The sequence below is a fragment of the Trichosurus vulpecula genome, chromosome 2, assembly GCF_011100635.1.
Source record: "Trichosurus vulpecula isolate mTriVul1 chromosome 2, mTriVul1.pri, whole genome shotgun sequence".
Lineage (NCBI taxonomy): Eukaryota > Metazoa > Chordata > Mammalia > Diprotodontia > Phalangeridae > Trichosurus > Trichosurus vulpecula.
Window position 1 is genome coordinate 123,419,889 of NC_050574.1, and position 19,430 is coordinate 123,439,318.

At 42.7% G+C, this 19,430-nt stretch overlaps 1 protein-coding gene across 1 annotated transcript in view; it reads left to right on the forward strand.

Moving 5' to 3' along the window:
* The window catches only part of P4HA3 (prolyl 4-hydroxylase subunit alpha 3), a 52,642-nt gene extending 33,518 nt beyond the window's left edge, over positions 1 to 19,124 (forward strand). Inside the window, exons 6-13 of the mRNA XM_036746568.1 lie at positions 3,536 to 3,699; positions 4,774 to 4,950; positions 8,645 to 8,709; positions 12,991 to 13,150; positions 13,828 to 13,890; positions 17,086 to 17,154; positions 18,593 to 18,689; positions 19,025 to 19,124. Of these exons, the coding sequence (XP_036602463.1) occupies positions 3,536 to 3,699; positions 4,774 to 4,950; positions 8,645 to 8,709; positions 12,991 to 13,150; positions 13,828 to 13,890; positions 17,086 to 17,154; positions 18,593 to 18,689; positions 19,025 to 19,095 (866 nt within the window). The 3' untranslated portion in view covers positions 19,096 to 19,124. The remainder of the gene's footprint in view (positions 1 to 3,535; positions 3,700 to 4,773; positions 4,951 to 8,644; positions 8,710 to 12,990; positions 13,151 to 13,827; positions 13,891 to 17,085; positions 17,155 to 18,592; positions 18,690 to 19,024) is intronic.
* Positions 19,125 to 19,430: the final 306 nt, after the last annotated feature.

Here is a 19,430-nt window from a genome sequence, read left to right on the forward strand (position 1 = left end):
AGCTGAAGATTGGAGAGCAGAGGAGCCTTACTTAGCCAATGTCAAGCAGCAAATTAGTGGCAGAAGGAGGATGAGCCCTCAGGTCCCTGGCACTTAGTTCAATGCATCAAAAACAAACAAACAAAGTTACACTGTCTCGTTCATACTTTCTGTCCATGTGTCTGATTTAAATATGACTAACAAGTTGGGAAGGCAGGAATTGAACCCAGTCCTCTGACTCCATATCTAGGGTCCTTTCCACTATATCTCACTGCCACGAGAGTTGTTCAGTATTTCTTACAACCACTTCATGAAGCAGTTTATAAGAGCATTTTCTTTTCAGAGATATAGAGGCAAAGAGAATACTTCTATTGCTGTTATTATTAATAATACTTAAAGTAGTTCCCCTTTAGATCATTTAGCTCAGGGATCAGCAAACTATATGAGACTTTCAGAGCCTGCATCCTTAAATCCTCAGGAGGTAAAAGAGGTCTTGTAGCCCAACCCCTCTGCCCACCAAGAATGTAGGTTAGGACTACAAGGGATCCTGCAACCATATGGCACAGTGGATAGACTCATCTTCCTGAGTTCAAATCTGCCTTCAGACATTTACTAGCTGTGTGACCCTGGGCAAGTCACTTAACCCTGTTTGCCTCAGTTTCCCCATCTGTAAAATGAGCTGGAGAAGGAAATGGCAAACTATTCCAGTATACTTGCTAAGAAAACCCCGAACGGGGTCACAAAGAGTTGTACACAACTGAACAACAAAAACAGGAGATCCATGTACAGCTGCCCTGATCTCATTTTAAGTAACATCTTTAGTCTCTTCAACTCTAAACCTATACTCTTAGAAATCCAAGAGTCCTGGGGTACTCAAACCCTGGAACTCAGGTTCTAGACTTTCCTATGGTTTTGCATGTGTGGCAATGGAAAGAAGGAGGCAGAAGATCTGTGTCTGAATCCTGACTCTGCTACATACTACCTATGTAACCATGGCTAATTATAATAGCTCATCTTTGTATAGTGCTAACTACATGCCAGGTACTGTGCTAAATGCTTTATAATTATGAACCCATTTGATCTTCACAACAGCCCTGTGAGGTAAGTGGTATTATTATCCCCATTTGAGATGAGCAAACTGAGGCAGACAGAGGTTAAGTGACTTGCCCAGAGTCACACAGCTAGTAAGTGTGTGAGGCCAGATTTGAACTCAAGTATTCTTGATTCCAGCCGCAGTACTCTATCTATTGTAATTAACTTCCCTGGGGTCTCAATTTTCTCATCAGTAAACTAAGGGAGTTGTAGTAGATGACTGCTAAAGTCTCTTCCAACTCTAAATCTGTGGTTCTATAATGAGATCCTCTGTGGATGCCTTGATTTAGAAGTAAGAAACTCCTTTCTTCTCTGCCCAGACACACATGCACATTGGCAGATTCAGATTAATGAGGCTCAACCTAGCCCTTACCTAATACCTTAGTTCATATGTAACCTAATTCTGGGATAGAAGTTACCAGCAGCAAAAGGAACATCTAGACATGGAGTCTCAGGTTCAATTACATTACAGTTGAAGAGGACCTTAGAGTTCATTTGATCAATTCCCCTCATTTTACAAAGGAAACTGAAGCCCACCTCTTAAAATGCAATTTTATTGGTATAAATGCAAAGTCCTACACTTGGATTCAAAAAAATCAACCATACAAGCAAAGGATGAGGAGGTATGGCTAGGCAACCATTCCTGTCAAACAGATATGGAGGTGTTCATGGACCACAAATTCAGTATGAGCTAGCTTCCATTGCTGCCGTATCAACAGATTGTTGATACGGCAGCAATGGAAGCTAGCTCTATTTGGGGCTGCGTCCAAAGGAATACAGTCTAGAACAAGAGTGATGCTGTCCTGACCTGATAAAACATCTTGGGGAGAATGGAGTCCAGTCCTGGTGCCACATTTTAGGAAGAACATTGACAAACTACAGGACGCCCAGAGGGATCTGACCAGGATGAGAAGGGGTCTGGAGATCATAGTGTTGGCTGAAGGAAATTGGAATTGTGTAACTTGGAGAAACTTGGAGGCAGGGACGTGATGTCTATTCTCACGTATTTGAAGGGATATCATGAGGATGAGGAATTCATTTTTTGGCTTAACCCCAAGAGTACAGAACTAGGAGGAAGGTATGGGAGCTGCAGAGGGGCAAATTTTGGCTTGGGATTCCTAACAATGAGATCCATCCAAAAGTGAAATGGGCTGCTTCGGGAGACAGTGAGCTCTTCCTCATGCATGTGTGACAGTAGAAGGTCTTCAGGTAGAGACCGTGCATTTGGAAGTCTTCAAGCAGAGACTGAATGACCATATTAGGAACTTTGTAGATGAGATTACTGCTCAGGACGAGATTGGAAAGGATCTTGGGTCCCTCCCAACCTCAAGATTTCATGATTCTAGTTGACTCCCAAGGACGCAAAATGAATCTGTGTCATCGGTGTTCTTATAGTACCTAATCTGGGGCTCTTTTCAGTACAGTGAGCCAGCTCAGTTTGCACAGATGGGAGACTGGGGCTCAGGGAGAGGAAGTGAATTTCTTACATAGCTCATACAGCAGGTTGGGTTGGGAATTACAGGAGCTGGGACTTGGTTTCCTATTTCCCAGTCTAGGGTAATTCCCACCACACCAAGCTACCTGTTACTAAAGGCTGCCAAAAAAAACCCCACTGCAATATTGAAACCCTGGTCAGCTATTATGGTAACTGTGTTAACTGTGTGGAATTGATGAGATGGTGATTAGCCCAATCAACAGGGTTCAATTTAGAAACTGGAAAATATGAGCTTAAGTCCTGGCTCCAACACTTTCTAGTGGCCTGACCGTAAGCAAGTCAATAATTACCCACTTCTGTTTTCTCCTTTGTAAGCTGAGGATAAGAACCCTCATCCTGCCTACCTCACAATGTCTTTGGGTGACAAATAAGAGAATATGGCACAGTCAGAAAGAATTTTAGACTTGGGGTGAGAGGTCCTCGGGTCCAGGCCTGGTTCTGCCCTTTACTGTCTGTGTGACGTTGGGCAAATCCTTTCACCTTTCTAGGTCTGTTTCCTAACTATAAAATTAGGGAACTCTACTAGAGGACCTCAAAATTCACTTACATCTCTAAATCTATGATCCTAGGATCTTTGATAGATGGATGGATGGACAGATGGATAGATAGATGTATGGGTAGGTAGGCAGATGGATAGATAGATGAAGAGATAGAGAGATGGAGAAGAGAGAGAGATTAGATAGATGATAGATAGATGGATAGGTATATAGATTAGTAGATGGATGGATAGAAAGATAGATAAATGGATGGATAGACAGATGTACAGATAGGTAACTAGATGGATAGGTGGATGGATGGATAGAGAGATAGACATAGAGATAGATAGATGGATGGAGAGATAGATAGATAGATAGATAGACAGACAGATAGACAGACAGATAGATAGAAATAGAGCCCCTTGAAAAACCTTAAGGCACTATAGAAATGGTAGTGATGGCTATTATAATTTCCTGTGATGGCTTCTTTCAGATCCAAATAACAAGAGAATGGCCAGGAACATCCAGAAATATGAAAGGCTGTTGGCAGAGAAATCCAGTGTGACAGGACCTGAGGTGGCCATCAAGAGACCTAATGTCCCCCACCTGCAGACTAGGGACACCTACGAGGGACTGTGCCAGACTCTGGGTTCCCAGGTACCCCTCCTCAGAATGGAGATGGGAGGCCACAGGATTCCAGAATGAATTTCTGTTAAAAAAAAAAGTAGAGGGAGAGACAAGATGGAGAAATGAAATGATACAAGCCAATGGTTTTTTTTAAAAGGTAATGAGATCTTAGGTGGCATTAAGGGCAGCATGTGCATGGGAAGACAAGGAGTATGGTCTTCGGTCCTGGGCTTCATATGATAAAAAGGAGATTGACAAATTGGAGAGTGTCCACAAGGCTCAGGCTTATCTGCCTTATCTATCAGAAATCCTTCCTAATCCCTTCATTAGCAGTGCTCATGTCTCCCCAAATTATGGCATATGTGTGTATATGTGTGTGTATGTATATATACACACATATGTGTGTGTGTCTGCTTACCTGTTATATCCCAACAATAGAATATAAGCTCCTTGAGAGCAGGGACTAGATTGTTTTGTCTCTGTGTCTGCAGCCCTAGCTAGCATCTTACTTAGTGTCTTAGGTGCTTGATAAATGTTTGCTAAATTGACTTAGATTGGAACAGGCCGTCTCAGGAGGTAGTGAGTGTCTTCTCATTAGAGGTCTTAAGCAGAGGCTTAATGACTGCTTTTGGGTGATGATATAGAGGCAATTCCTGCTCAGTCAGTCATCAAGCATTTATTAAGCACCTACTATGTGCCAGGCACTGTGCTAAATGCTAGGGATACAAAGAAAAGCAAAAACTGTCCCTGCTGTCAAGGAGCTCCCATTCTAACAGGGAAGACAGCCCGCAAACAACTATGTACTCTAAGATGTATACAGTATAAATGGGAGGTAAGAGGGAAGGCACTAACAATAGTGAGACAGAATTAGAACGGTGCCTTCTGAGGATCTTTCCATTTCTAGTGTTCTTTGATTCTGTGACCAAGTCCTAGAAAGGGAAGCAAGACTCAGGATGAACAAACGAGGCCTATTGGTGTAGGGGCAGAGCTCCGCCTCCCAGGCTCCACATCCCAGTTTTCAGAGGCCTTAGCACTCTTAGTGGGGCAGGTCTTGTTCCTAGGCCCCTTCTTCTCTCTCATTGGTCCCCCCTCTTTTCCTCCCAGCCCACCCACTACCAGATCCCAAGCCTCTACTGTGCCTATGAGACCAACGCCAGCCCCTACCTGCTGCTCCAGCCTGTGCGGAAGGAGGTGCTTCACCTGGAGCCCTACATCGTCCTCTACCATGACTTTGTCAGTGACTCTGAGGCTCAGAAGATTAGGGGGTTTGCAGCACCCTGGGTGAGTGTCCCCCGTGCTTGGCAGGAGCACAGTCTTGGGTTTTGGGGCTTGGGGAAGGAATAGCTTAAGCTCAGAGAGCCACAGTGGAGGAAAGATTGTTGATAATCTGGAGAATGTCCAGAGGAGGGTATCAGAATGGTGGAGGGCTCGGGATCATCCCATAGGAGGATCATTTGAAGGACCTGAGGGTTTTTAACCCAGAAAAGAGAAAGCTGGGGGGTGGAGGGGGGAGGGGGGGAGGGCCGTATGATAGATGTCTTCAAGTATTTGAAGGCTATCACATTGGAAGAGGGATTCCTTTCCTCCTCCTCAGCCCCAGAGGGCAGAATCAGGATGGGGAACGTACCTGGGGGAAGATACCACGATGAAGACACAAATGTAAGCTTGTTGTCAGGAAAAACTTCCTAATAACTAGAGCTGCTTTAATGAGAGATGGATTGCTCCAGGAGATAGAGTTGTCCTTCCACAGAGGTTATCCAAAAAAAGGCTGGATGACTATTTGTCAGTACATCCTAGCAAGAATTCTCTTTCAGGTATAAATTGGACCAGATGACTCCTGAGGTCCCTTCTAACTGAAATTCTGTGAGTGTAACATGTAGCTTATATAAAATGTATAAATATGCATGCATATATGTATATCTGGATATACACATATACGTGTGTATAGCTAACATTTACAGAGCATCTACTATGTGCCAGGCACTGTGCTAAGCACTTTACAAATATTATCTTTTTTTTGAGGGGGGAAGGCAGGGCAATTGGGGTTAAGTGACTTGCCCAAAGTCACAGTTAGTAAGTGTCAAATGTCTGAGGAGGGATTTGAAGTCAGGTCCCCTTGACTCCAGGGCTGGTGCTCTACTCCCTGAGCCATCTATGTGCCCCCAAATATTGTCTCAATTGATCCTTGCATCAACCCTGGGAGGTTGGTGTTCTTATTGTCCGCATTCTACAGATGAGGAAATAGAGGTTAAGTGACTTGCCCAGAGTCACACAGTAGTGTCTGAGGCTAGATTTGAACTCAAGTCTTCCTGACTCCAGGCTAGTGCTCTATCCACCACACCACCTATCGTATTCCATATGGTATATTATATATAAGTATAATAGAGAATAAATATGGTATAATTATAAATACATTATATATACATATATAAATGTATATATATATATATTTCTTTAAAAACAAATTGCATAATAGAGATTCAAATTTCTAGTATAAGCCTCTTGTTCTTTTTTTGCATATTGTAGTGTTTGTTTTAGTTCAAAATTAAGTTCATAATAAAAAAAGAAAAATATATATGCATCCATATATCCTGTCCCTTCCCCTACTCAGAAAGCCATTGCTTGTAACAAGAAAAAAAGAAAAAAAATATTTAAAAATTGCTCAGCAAAACTAACCAGTCCATCCTCTGAATCTGACAGCATATGCAGGATTCCACAACCTGGAGTCTCCCACCACTGCAATGAGGGAAGAAAGAGCTTTTTCCTCATTTCTTTTACGAGGACAAGCTTGGTCATTATAATTCCATAGAGTTACATTCAACGCATACATAGTATGCATTCGTGCAGAGTCTTATACTTGTGCTTAGGGAGATACAAGTCTAGATAAGATATGGTCCCTGCCCTCATGGAGCTTCTGCTCTATTAGGGGGATACAACCCTCTCTCCACCTATTGACATCCTTTTCCTTCTTTGAGGCTCTTCTCAAGCACTGCCTGCTGCATGTAGAGTTCGTTGTCACCCCCACACCCACCCCCCAGCCCTTAATGACTCCTCCTCAGATCTGTCCAACTACTCCAACCTCTCCTATAGACTGACTCATTTTCTAACTTGTATTAAAGTTATTGCATGCATATCACTCCTCTCCTGGGTTTGGAACTTCTTGTTTCCCCTGGTAGAAGGTATTGTCCGTGAATGAATGAATGAACATTTATTAAGCACTTACTATATGCCAATCACTGGGGATACAAATATAAAAGTGAGAAATTCTGCTTTTAAGGAACTCACATTCTGATTAGGGAAGGCAATACATATAAGAAAATTCAACTTTAGGGACAATGAAAAGATCCAGAAGTCTGAAGATTCTGGAGAGGGTAAGCGGCAGGGCCAGTGGTAAAGCCCCAGTGGACTGGTTGATATAGTAGGACACCAGTGGCAGGGTTTTCTTCCAACTTCCTGGAGTATACAGATGGTGATGCCTTGATCCTATAGTCATGTCAGCTGTGTGAGCAGGGGCCTAGATGGGACTAGCCCAGCAGTATTGAGAAGGGGAAAGGAGGCCTGAGTGTCTGAGTGGGGCAGGGATTCAGGGTTCCCATTCACAGTGGTGGAAGTGAGGCAGGGGTAAGCAGTGTTTAGGGACTGTTTCATTTTTAATCTTTGGATCTCTAGTGCCTAAAACGTAATGAGGGCTTAATAAATGCTTGTTGATTTATTGAGGGTGGGGATTGTGTCATTTTTTAAAAAAATCTCTGTGTCCCTATTATCTAGTACAGGGCTCTGCACATAGTTAGGATTTAATAAAATAAAAGTTTCTTGAGTTGGACTATTCTTCCCATTTCATAGAAGAAACTGAGGTCAGGGAGGCAACATGACTTGCCCAAATTCACACAGCTCACTATTGGCAGAGCCAAGATGAGTGCCCAGGTCTTTGGACTTTGTGCCTAGCTTTCTCTCAACTGCTCTGCACTGCTGACTCTCTGACTTAGCTACCATGCGCCTAGCACTGTGCTAAGTAAGCATCATTTGCTATTAGGTGTTATGGGAATGGGATGAGAAATGGTGTTAGTGGTGGTGAGTCAGCAGATATGGGCAGAGGAGCACAAAATCCAGGGCGTCCTAAATAGGAGGCTTTGGAGATAATGATCAGTCCTTAGCTTAAAAGGAACCTAAGAAATGAAGGCCAGTCTTGAAAGTGCCTTAAAGCTGGAGGGAGAGAAGCATCCATTAAATGATCTCATAGGGATTGGGTTCCTTGGCATTTTAAAATTGATGGTTAGGGTCAGAGGTCACCATGAGAAACATTTTGAAACCGTATTAGTATTAAACACATAAACCATCCAAGGAGAGAGAAAATGAGAGACCGTGGGCCTGTGTATATGAACCCATGAAATCTGACCAAAATTGCGTTGTTTTACTTTGTATATATTTAGTATTGGCATATTCATATAAGCTCCTTGAAGGCAGGAATAATTTTTTTTTGTCTTATTCGTAGTACCTTGTTTAGTGCCTGGTACATAGCAGGGGCTTCATAGATGCTTGCTGAATTGAGTTGAAATGTCTCAGGATTTGGAGCTAAAAGGGATCTTAGAGAGCATCTCAGTCCAACTACCTTATTGTACAGAGATGGAAACTGAGGCCTGGAGAAAAGTGACTTGTTCTAGGTTGCTCAGGTGGTAAGAATAGCACCTCCCATTTCTATGATGTTTTATGGGTTACAAAACTGTCTCTTCTAAATGGTAGTTGCAGGATTATTATCCCCATTTGACAGAGGAGGCTCAGAGTAATCAATAGCTCTGTCGGGGTTCACACCTTACCAGTAATGTGAAGGCTGGGATTTGAACCCAGATCTCTCCTGACCCCCTACCATGCCCACCTCTGCAATTCTGTGATATACACATGTCTCCAGAGGCGCGTGGGCAGCCTTCCTTTGTATGGTGACCTCCTCCCCCTGCTTTCCTCCTCTTCTCCATATCAGTTGCAGCGGTCAGTGGTGGCCTCCGGGGAGAAGCAGCAACAAGTGGAATACCGCATCAGCAAGAGGTAAGGGAGCTTGACCTTTGACACACCCTCTTGTGCACCGGCCTGCTGGTCAGGGAGCTCTGGGATTGATGAAAATAATGTTAAGTTTCTATAGCATGTTAAGACCCGGGAAGTGATTTGCATACGTTGGGTCACCTAATCTTCAGATGCTCTGGAAATTATTCTCTCCCATTTTACAGAAGGGAAACTGAGGCACAGAGAAGTGAAATGACTAGCCCATGATCACACAGATAGTAAGTGGTCAGTGGGACTCCTAGGTCATAGATTATATATAGAGGAGACTTTAATGGTTATTGAGTCTAATCCAGAAGTTCCCAAACTTTCTCCTTTCAAAGTACCCTTACTGCCTTTATTAAGACATGCTTTTTCATGGTGACATCTAGACCAAAAGAAATATCTAACAGTTCTATTTATTAAATGGTTAGGTTAAATAAATAAATAAATATCCTGCACCCTTGTGAGTACACTGAGTGGCATAGAGTTTGAGTGGCACAGAGTTTGGGAATCTTGAGCCTAATCCCCTCACGTCTAAGAATTCTCACAGTGTAGCCTCTGTCTCCCTTTGGGTCAGGAAAAATCAATGTCTTTTCAGGGCAGTCCAGTGGTTTTTCTTAAAGTTATTTTTATTCATCTTGCTAAATTTTTCCCAATTACACGTAAAAAAATTTTTAACAATCATTTTTTAAAAATTTTGTGTTCCAAATTCTTTCCCTGCCTTCTTCCCCTTCCCCTTGTTGAGAAGGCAATTTGATTTCAATTATACATGTCAGGTCATGCAAAACATATTTCCATATTAGCCATGTTGTAAAACACAAATAAAATAAAACAATGAAAATATAGAAAATTCAAAAAATTGTGCTTCAGTCTGCACTCAGAGTTCATCAGTTCTCTCTCTGTAGGTAGATAGCATTCTTCATCATGGGTCCTTTGGAGTTAGTTGTCTTGGATTATTTTCTTTCACAGTAGATCCTCCTTACAATATTGCTGTTGCTGTGTACAGTGCTCTCCTGGTTCTTCTCACTTCACTTTGCATCATGATGTTCATGCTAGTCTTCCGGGTTTTTCTGACAGCCTCCTGTTCATCATTTCTTACAGCATAATAGTGTTCCATCACAATCATATACCTCAACTTGTTCAATCATTCCCCAATTAATGGGCATCCCCTCCATGGTCAACTCTCTGCCACCACAAAACAGCTGTGTACAAATAGGGCCTTTTACATTTTCTTTGATCCCTTTTGGATACAGATTTTAGTAGTGGTATTGCTGGGTCAAAGGGTATGCAGTTTTATACCCTTTGGGAATTGTTCCAAATTGCTCTCCACAATGGTTAGATCAGTTCACAACTCCACCAATAGTACTTTAGTGTCCCAATTTTTTCCATATCCTGTCCAACATTTTTCGTTTTCCTGTTTTGTCATGTTAGCCAATCTGATATGTGTGAGGTGGTGTCTCAGAGCTGTTTTAATTTGAATTTCTCTAATCAGTAGTGATTTAGAACATTTTTCATGTGACTATTAATAGCTTTGATTTCTTCTTCCGAAAACTGCCTGTTCATATCCTTTGATATGGTGGGGAAATTTGGATCAGTTCCTAATATATATTTGAGAAATGAGGCCTTTATCAGAGAAATTTGCTTTAAAATCTCCCTCAGTTTCTTGTTTTCCTTCTAATTTTGGCTGCAATAATTTTATTTGTGGAAAATCTTTTTAATTTCATGTAATCAAAATTATCTACTTTACTTCTTGTTATCCTCTCTGTCTCTTGTTTGGTCATAAACTTTTTTTTTAATCCACAGATCTGATAGGTACATTTCCCCATGCTCCCCTAATTTACTTACAATATTACCCTTTATGTCTAAGTCATTTATCCATTTTGACTTTATCTTGATATACGATATGAGATGCTGGTCTGTGCCTAGTTTCTGTCATACTGCTTTCTAGTTTTACAAACAATTTTTGTCAAATGTCGAGTTCTTACCCCCAAACTTTGCATCTTTGGGTTTGTCAAATAATAGATCACTATGGTCACTTACTACTGTATATAACTAATTTATTCCGCTGATCCACCACTCTGTTTCATCCATTACCAGATTGTTTCGATGATTACCACTTTGTAATATTGTTTGAAATCTGGAATTGCTAGGCCACCTTACTTAACATTTTTTTCATCGATTGCCTTAATATTCTTGACTTTTTGTTCTTCCAGATGAATTTTGTTACTGTTTTTTCTAGCTCTACAAATTAATTTTTTGGTAGTTTGGTTGGTACAGCACTAAATAAGTAAATTAATTTAGGTAGAATTGTCATTTTTATTATATTGCATCAGCCCACCCATAAACAATTAATGTTTCTCCAGTTGTTTAGATCTGTCTTTATTTGTGTGAAACGCGTTTTGTGATTGTGTTCATATAATCCCTGGGTTTGTCTTGGCAGGCAGACTCCCTAGTATTTTATATTGTTGGCAGTTATTTTAAATGGAATTTCTCCTTCTATCTGTTCCTGCTGGGTTTTGTGGGGAGTATATAGAAACGCTGATAACTTATGTGGATTTATTTTATATCCTGGAGCTTTGCTGAAGTTGTTAATTGTTTCAACTAGTTCTTTAGTTGATTCTCTATTCTCAAAAGTGGGTCTATGGGTGGAGGGGCAAGGAAGACAGCTGGTCCTTTTAAGCATGCCTGCTGGGCCCCACCCAGGCCAGGTCATTCATTTGTAATTTACCCTTTTGAGGTTCCATTCCCATCTCTTGATTCATTCTCTGGATGGCTTTGTAGACATTCAGACAAGAAGCTCAAATAACTACCTCTGGCATGGTGAGGAGGAGCTCATGGGGGTTGGGAGTGGGGCTGCCATGAGATCCTTCTTCTTCTCATCTTTCCAATGCAACTGGCCCTTACCTCTTCTTCACCTCCTCTCACATCGTCCCCAGCGCTGCCCAGAATTCTTGGGCCATCTCTTCCCCTCTTTAAGACTGTTTCTTCATCTTAAAATCCATCGGTTCATTTGATTCTCAAATACACTGCTCTTCTTTTAAAGCAAAAACTCTCCACCTCAGGGGCAGTGGACAGATTTTAGGAAGTCCATGTTCTTTGGGGGAGTGGAGGGGAAATGACATTGAATATAGGCAACAAAAAAATTATTCTGAGAAGGGGTTCACAGGTCTGCCAGAGGGGTCCTTGACTCACAAAAATGTGAAGAACACCTGCTTTAAAGTTCACTCCATTCAGCCCAGATCCTTGTTGCTATCATCTAAGGACATTCAAATGCCTCTTCCTGATTCCCAATATGTTCAGTATCTGGCTCACAGTCTTCTCCACTCCATTTCCTCCCCTTTTAAACACACTGGTCTTAAAGTTCTGCAAAGTTCTTCCTCCTGTCCCACAACCTCTGTCTTCCCTCTACCTCAACAGGCATAGGCGTGGTCATACCTTAGACTCCACCTCCAACAGAGTCTGCCCCAGATGCCAAAATTCCTAGTTATGACTCTGCCACATTGCCCCCACCAGTGACAGCAGAGAGGAGGAACACAGAACTGGAACACGGCCTTAGAACACTGAATTTTAGAACATCAAAAAGAATATCAGTGCCAGGAAGGACCTTAGAGACCATCCATCTGGTCAAAACCCTTCACTTTACAGAAGCGGAAATTGAAGATCTGAGAGAGAAAGGCGACTTGGCTAAAGTCACACAAATATAAAGAGAGAAGACTAGGACTCAAACCTACACCTGACTCCCCAGCTCAGTGCCCTTTGCCCTGCAAGGAAGGCCTTCCTTGATAGATCAATAGGCATCTATTAAGGTGCCTACTATGTGCCAGTCACTGTGTTAGCCCTGGAGATAAGAAGGAAAATATGAAACAGTAGTTTCCCTCCAGAGATTTACATTTTAATGGGAGAGATTACAAGTATGTATATATAGGGTATAGGCAAAAATATACCATGTATAAGTGTGTATAGAATACATAGAAAGTTGATACCTCGGAGGGGCAGGTATTAGTAGCTTAACAGGATCTTGAAAGTTCTCACATGGGAGATAGGGCTACCAGGAAGGAAATCAGGGATTCCAGGCAGAGGTGAGGAGGGGAGAGCATTCCAGGCACCTTCTGCCTAAGGAACTAAGGAATGGTTACAGGGAAAGAACAGGAAGAAATTATCAACAACCCAGAGTGAAGTCTCCTTGGTTAGTGGGGCATTCCTGCCTGCTGGGAGCTCGCTGCACAGAAGGGCCTGGAGGAAGAGGGGGTAAGGATTCCTGATGGGTCCATGTGCCGTGTGTTTCAGTGCCTGGCTGAAGGACACTGTGGACCCGATGTTGGTGTCCCTAGACCACCGAATTGCAGCCCTCACCGGCCTCAATGTACAGCCCCCCTATGCTGAGCATCTCCAGGTGGTGAACTATGGAATTGGAGGACACTATGAACCTCACTTTGACCATGCAACAGTAAGTAGCAGGATGAGGTGGGACTCGAACTCTTTGGTGGGAAACAGAGGGGAGAGTGTGTTGTCTTAAAACATCTCAAGCTGCAGGGCTCACTCACATAGGAGATACTGAAATCTTAAGACAATAGAAAGGACCATAGAAGAAAAACCAAAATATCAGAACTAAAAAGGGCCCTGAGAGAGGCCACTTAGCCTAGCCCTCTTATTTCAGAGAGCAGAAAATGGAGAACCACAGAGAAGTGGGTCAGTGGCACAGCCTGGTCTAGAACCCAACACTCAGAAACACAGAATCTTAGAAATTTTCAGAGTCAGAGGGGACCTCAGAGGCCACCTAGTCCAGGCTGGTCTAAGCTGTTCCTGCAAAGAAATCCTGCAAAGAAATCTGCAAACATCCTCAACAAGTGGCTGTCCAGTCTTGCTCAGGATCATGCAGGTGACAGTGGCAGAGCCAGGATTCAAACCTGGTTGTCTTCTAGATGGCTTGTAAATTCATCTGAATTTCTTCCTGTGCATTTGCTAGGAGAACTTGCTAAGGGAAGATTAGCTAAGAGCTCTCTAAGATGAGAAAGACACTTATTTCCCTTGGTGCTGGCCCTGCCCTTTACATTTTCATCTTCCTGCAAATCTGAATTATCATCATCTGCATTATTTTTTCTGTCTTTGACTCTTTCATTGCAGTCACCAAGCAGCCCTCTGTACCGAATGAACTCCGGGAACCGGGTTGCAACCTTCATGATCTATGTGAGTGTGGAGGGACCAAAGGCTTCTTCTAGCAGAACATTTGTTGATTATGGGACTTGAGTACAGCATTTGAGTGTCCAGCTGCTCATCATACTCATTCCCATTCAGAGCCATGATTAGCAATTTTCATACCCTGGGTGAATAGCACGAAAATCGCCTTGAAATCAGCTTTTTAAGACAAATTTGGGCACTGGGGGATGCAGACCCATAGAGTAGAGTGGAGTAGATTGGGTCAGACTTCTGGGTTGCTGAGTGATGCTAAATTCTGTTGACCTGCCTGGGGTAAAGCCCTGATCTTCCCGGGTCATTCTTCTGCTTAGTGCTCTGAGGTTTACAGAGCACTTAAGTCCTAGGATGACTGTGGGCTAAGTCTTGACCGCTTTAGCATCCCTGTGTTACAGCGTAAGAAACCAAAGCTTAAAGAGGGGAGCGATGTGGCCACAGTCATCCACCTAGTCAGTGTCAGAGCTAGGATTTAGTCTCCTTGGCATCTGGTGATGTTTCTACTACATCATTTTGCTTCTTGATTTCATGGCTTACAAAGTTCTCACAGAGACCCTGGGATGGAAGCAGTGCCTGCCAGGATTATTATCCCTGTTTTACAGAGGAGGAAACTGAGACTCAAAGGCAAGAAATGATTTCAGTTCCAGAGGCAGCTAGGTGGTGCAGTGGATAGAGTGCCGGGCTTGGAGTCAGGAACACCTGAGAGTTCAAATCTGGCCTCGGAAACTTACTAGTGCAAGTCATTTAACCTCTGTCTACCTCAGCTTCCCCAACTGTAAAATGGGGATAATAATAATATCTATCTCCTAGAGTTGTCGTGAGGATCAAATGAGATGATGTTTGTAAAGCACTTAGTATATACTGCCTGGTACATAGAAAGCTCTATATAAATGCTAGCTGTTATTATTAAATGAGATATTTGCTTTTTTTTTTTAAAGAATGTTTTATATTATTTTTCTCAATTACATGCAAAACAATTTTTTGAGTTCCAAATTCCTTTCCACCCTCCTTCCCTCTCTCCACTGTCCCTTCTTTGAGAGGGCAAGCAATTTGGTATAGATTATACCTGTGCAGTCATGCAAAACATTTCCATATGAGCCATGTCGTGAAAGAAAACACAGACCAAAAAAAGAAAAAGAAAGTAAAAAAAATATATACTTCTTTCTGCATTCAGACTCCATCAGTTCTTTCTCTGGATGTGGATAGCATTTTTTCATCATAAGTCCTTCAAAATTGTCTTGGATCATTGTACTGCTGTGAATAGCTAAGTCTTAAATATTTTTAAAGCACTTACCAGAGTGGCTAGCACATAGTAGGTGCTGTATCAGTGCTTAATTCCGTTCCCTTCCAGAGCCTATAGTGAAATTTCAGACATGTATAGAAATCATTTACAGCCTTCGTGGGGGTTTCAGCTGACATTCTCATTTTTCTTATTTTCCTTCCTTCTTATCTTGTGCATATATTTGAACGTTTATAATTGTCAATGATAGTCAAGTAATAGTTTAATAAATGTATTGTTATAAATTATGTATACATATAAAATTTATACTTAAAAAGGGAGGCTTACGGCATTGTGCAGATTAAGGAATTTTTAAAATTATACTATCATTGCACTGAGTCCAAATATAATGGCTTATTTAAACTAGTAGCTATGCCTGGTTATGTGACTCCTTCAGGTTTGCAAGGTACTTTCTCTACAACAACCCTACAAGGTAGGTAGTATTTCATTTTGCCAATGAGGATCCTGAGGTTTGGAGAGGGTAAATTACTTGCCTAGGGTTCTACAACCATTAAGTGTTAAAGGTTGAATTTGATCTCACATTTAGCTCCAGGCTCCCAGCTCTACCCGCTACATGACACTGCCTCTTAAGAAAGCCCTGATCATCCTACCAGATGGGTTCCATTTTACAATTAAATGTAATAATAGAAAATGCAATAAAAAACCCAAAAATGGAATAATGAAAGGGTATAGGAGAGATTTTGGAATTCCTCTCAGGGTTGTCACGAGGAATGAGAAAGAGGGGACATAAAGGTGTATGCAAGTGTGAATGGGGCAGCTAGGTGGCGCTATAGTGGATAGCGTTCCAGGCCTGAAGTCAGGGAGACTCATATTCCTGAGTTCAAATCCAGCCTCAGACACTTACTGTGCGTCCCTGGGCAAGTCACTTCACCCTGTTTTCCTCAGTTTCCTCATCCATAAAATGAACTGGAGAAGGAAATGGAAAACCACTCCAGGATCTTTGCCTAGAAAACCCCAAAATGGGGTCACAAAGAGTCAGACACAACTGAATAACAAAAGTGTGAATGTAAACTGATACATTCTGACTATCTAGATGGGACCTGAAAATAACAGATGTCAGAGTAGAATAAGATACATGCCGCAGGGAGTGTGGAAAATTATCACAGTGGGACAATGACCTGTGTAGCGAAGCAGGCATGGGATCCCATGAAGTTTACAGAGTGGGCCAGGAGCCCAGGGGAGGGCTGAGTTAGAGGAGCAGGGATAGGACTGAGCACTTCAGGGGCAAGGCCACGGACAAGGGAGGTAGTCAGTCTGTCTGTCTCACTCTCTGTATTTCTCTCTCTATGTGCCTACTTACCTACCTACCTATTCATTTATCTGTTTATCCATTCATTCCTCCATCCACCCATCTATATATCTACTTATCGCCCAGAGTGATTTTCCATCACATAGGGACTGGCCTATGCTTAGGGATTACTTCCAATTCTCCCGGAAGCAGGAGCAGGGAGGACTCCTGGGGGTGGGGGGCAGGGAGGGGAAGGAAATAAACATTCATCCAGATCCTACTATGTGCCAGGCACTATGCTAAGGGCTTTACAAATCTTATCTCATTTGATCTTCATGACAACCCTGAGAGGTAAGTGCTATTATTATCCCCATTTTATGTTGAAGAAACTGAGGCAGACAAACAATTACAGTGACTTGTCCAGGCTCACACAGCTAGTAAGTATCCTAATTTAGGTCTTCTTGATTTGAGGCCCAGGGCTCCGTCCACCTAGCTGGGAAAGAAACATCTTTAGGCAGTACCTGTTGAAGTGTCTGAGCCAAGTAGCTAACCAGTCTTGATTCAGGTTGAGCAGGATCAGAGCCTGGAGGTGGTCAAACCACAAGACTTCAAGGAGTAAGGCAGTTGACTTCCTCATCTCTTTTTTTCTCTCTTTGCCTTCTAGCTGAGCTCGGTGGAAGCTGGAGGGTCTACAGCCTTCATCTATGCCAACTTCAGTGTCCCAGTTGTGAAGGTAAGTAGGGCCTAAATGGTTTGGACCAATAGGACTGGGTAGTTATAAGGCCTATAGAGTAAGGTCCCATATCCCCCTCTCACCCTGGGAAGAGACCCCCGAATGTGTTTGCAGTGTGACTTGAGAGGGAGGAGTACCAAGTTATAACAAGCTGCTTCACCTTCATTTCAGCAAAATCTTTATTCATTTCTTATCATAAAATTGAAAAACAATCCTCTTTTAGGACTAGAAAGGGTCTTGTTGGCAAGACCCCTGGACATGGAGACGGAAGACCCAGATCTGAAACCCAGCTCTGGTATTTACTAGCTGTATGGCTTTGGGGAGGCCCTTTCTCCTTTCTGGGCCTCAGCTTCAGACAGTTGGACCAAATGGTATTGAAGGCCCCTGCATCTCTCTCTCCTGTGGCCCTAAGTCCCTTCCTTTCTCTGGACGCCAAATTCCTCCTCTATAAAGTGAGGTTAAAATAACCCCTTCTCTGCTTCTCTCCAAGAGCTATTTGTGAAGATCAAATGAGAGAATGTTTATCTAAGCTCCTGATAAACTACCAAGTAGTATATAAATGTAATTTGTTGTTATGGAGGATTCCCAAAGGCCCAGAGAGGGGTAGGGATGTGCCCAAGGTCACACAGTAAGTTATTAGAACTTGTACTAAAATTCTCCTATCTCCCAGTTCAGGGCTATTTTCATTATACCACCGTTTTTCCTGGGGCCTCATCTCAGTTCTGCTCTAATTCGATTTAATTCAGTTCAATTCAGCTCAGTTTGATTCAATTCACTGTAGTTTGGTGGGAAAAGCATGAAATTTGTAGAAAGAGGACCTGGGTTCTAATTCTGGGGTGCCACTTATTTCTAAGTGGCCAAGTCACTTTTTGGACAAGTCACTTTTCTAGATCTCTGTTTCCTCATTTAGAATAATATGGAGTTTGACTAAATGATTCTTAGAGTCTCTTCTAGCTTTAAACTTGTCCCATTAAATTAACCATTTCAATATATTTATTAAGCACCTCGTCCAGGGGTGGTGAACCTGTGGCCTCGAGGCCATACATGGATCCTAACCCTAAATCCTAAAGGATTTGTTCCATGAAGTTTGGATTCAGTCAAAGGGCTGCACTTGAGGACCTAGAGAGCCATGTGTGGCCTTGAGGCCACAGGTTCCCTACCCCTGGGCCCTTATACTCAGGACTGGAGTCAGTCAATCAATAAACATTTATTAAGTGCCTACCGTGTGAGACCTTGTGCTAAATGCTGGGAATATAAAAAAAAGTCCAAGACAGTCCTGCTCTCAACAATGGGCTTTTCTGGTTTGGTATTTTTGTGCCATGGAATGTGTGTGTTTGTTTATGTATGCATCTAGAAGGAAGACTGGTTGTTGACATGCATATGTGTGTGGGCTTATAGGAGGTCACTCTGCCCTGGGGCTATGTCCCTTTCTTTACAGAATGCAGCCCTGTTTTGGTGGAACCTTCACAGGAGTGGTGAGGGCGATGGAGATACATTACACGCTGGCTGCCCTGTCCTGGTTGGAGACAAATGGGGTAAGACCTTTCCTGGATGGGGAAGGGGATGTTTGGGCAGGGAACACACAATCCTCTTTGAACCAAGACCAGGCAAGAAATTTGTGTTTCAATTCATTCTCTGCCACTTAGTAATTATGTGACCCTGGGAAAGTCATTTACTTCTACTAGCTAATATTCATAGAGTGATTTAAAGTTTGCAAAATGACTTACATGTATTATGTCATTTGATCTCCAGGCCTGTTTGTTCCTTTGTAAAATGGATTGGCCTAGATGACCTCTAAGGATTCTGCAAGTTACAAATCCTATAAGTCTATGAATTGAATTGAGTTGTTCCTCCTCCTGCTCTCTCCTAGTGGCCAACAAGTGGATCCATGAGTATGGGCAAGAGTTCCGCAGACCCTGCAGCTCAAAGCCTGAAGACTAGTCTGAGTGCAGAGGCCTCCTCCTGGGAGCCAGAAGCCAAGATCTGACCTGGGGAATTCAGCATTGTGTATGGTGGGGGGTGAGGGAGTCATCCAGGAGGAGTCCCATTGGAAGAGTGAAGGTCAGCAGTGGCTTCTGGCACATGGTATAAGAAGCAAAGACCACAATGATCTCCAGCTCCCTTTACCTTAAAATTTACACTTGGAGCTCCATTTTGGGGTTGAGACAGAGGAGCATGGTGAGAACAAAAGGGGGAATAGGAGAGGGAAGCCATTGTTGGGTTCAGTGCCCATTTCTGGGAACAGTAGACCCTGAGGCTTGGTCCAGGGCAGAGCT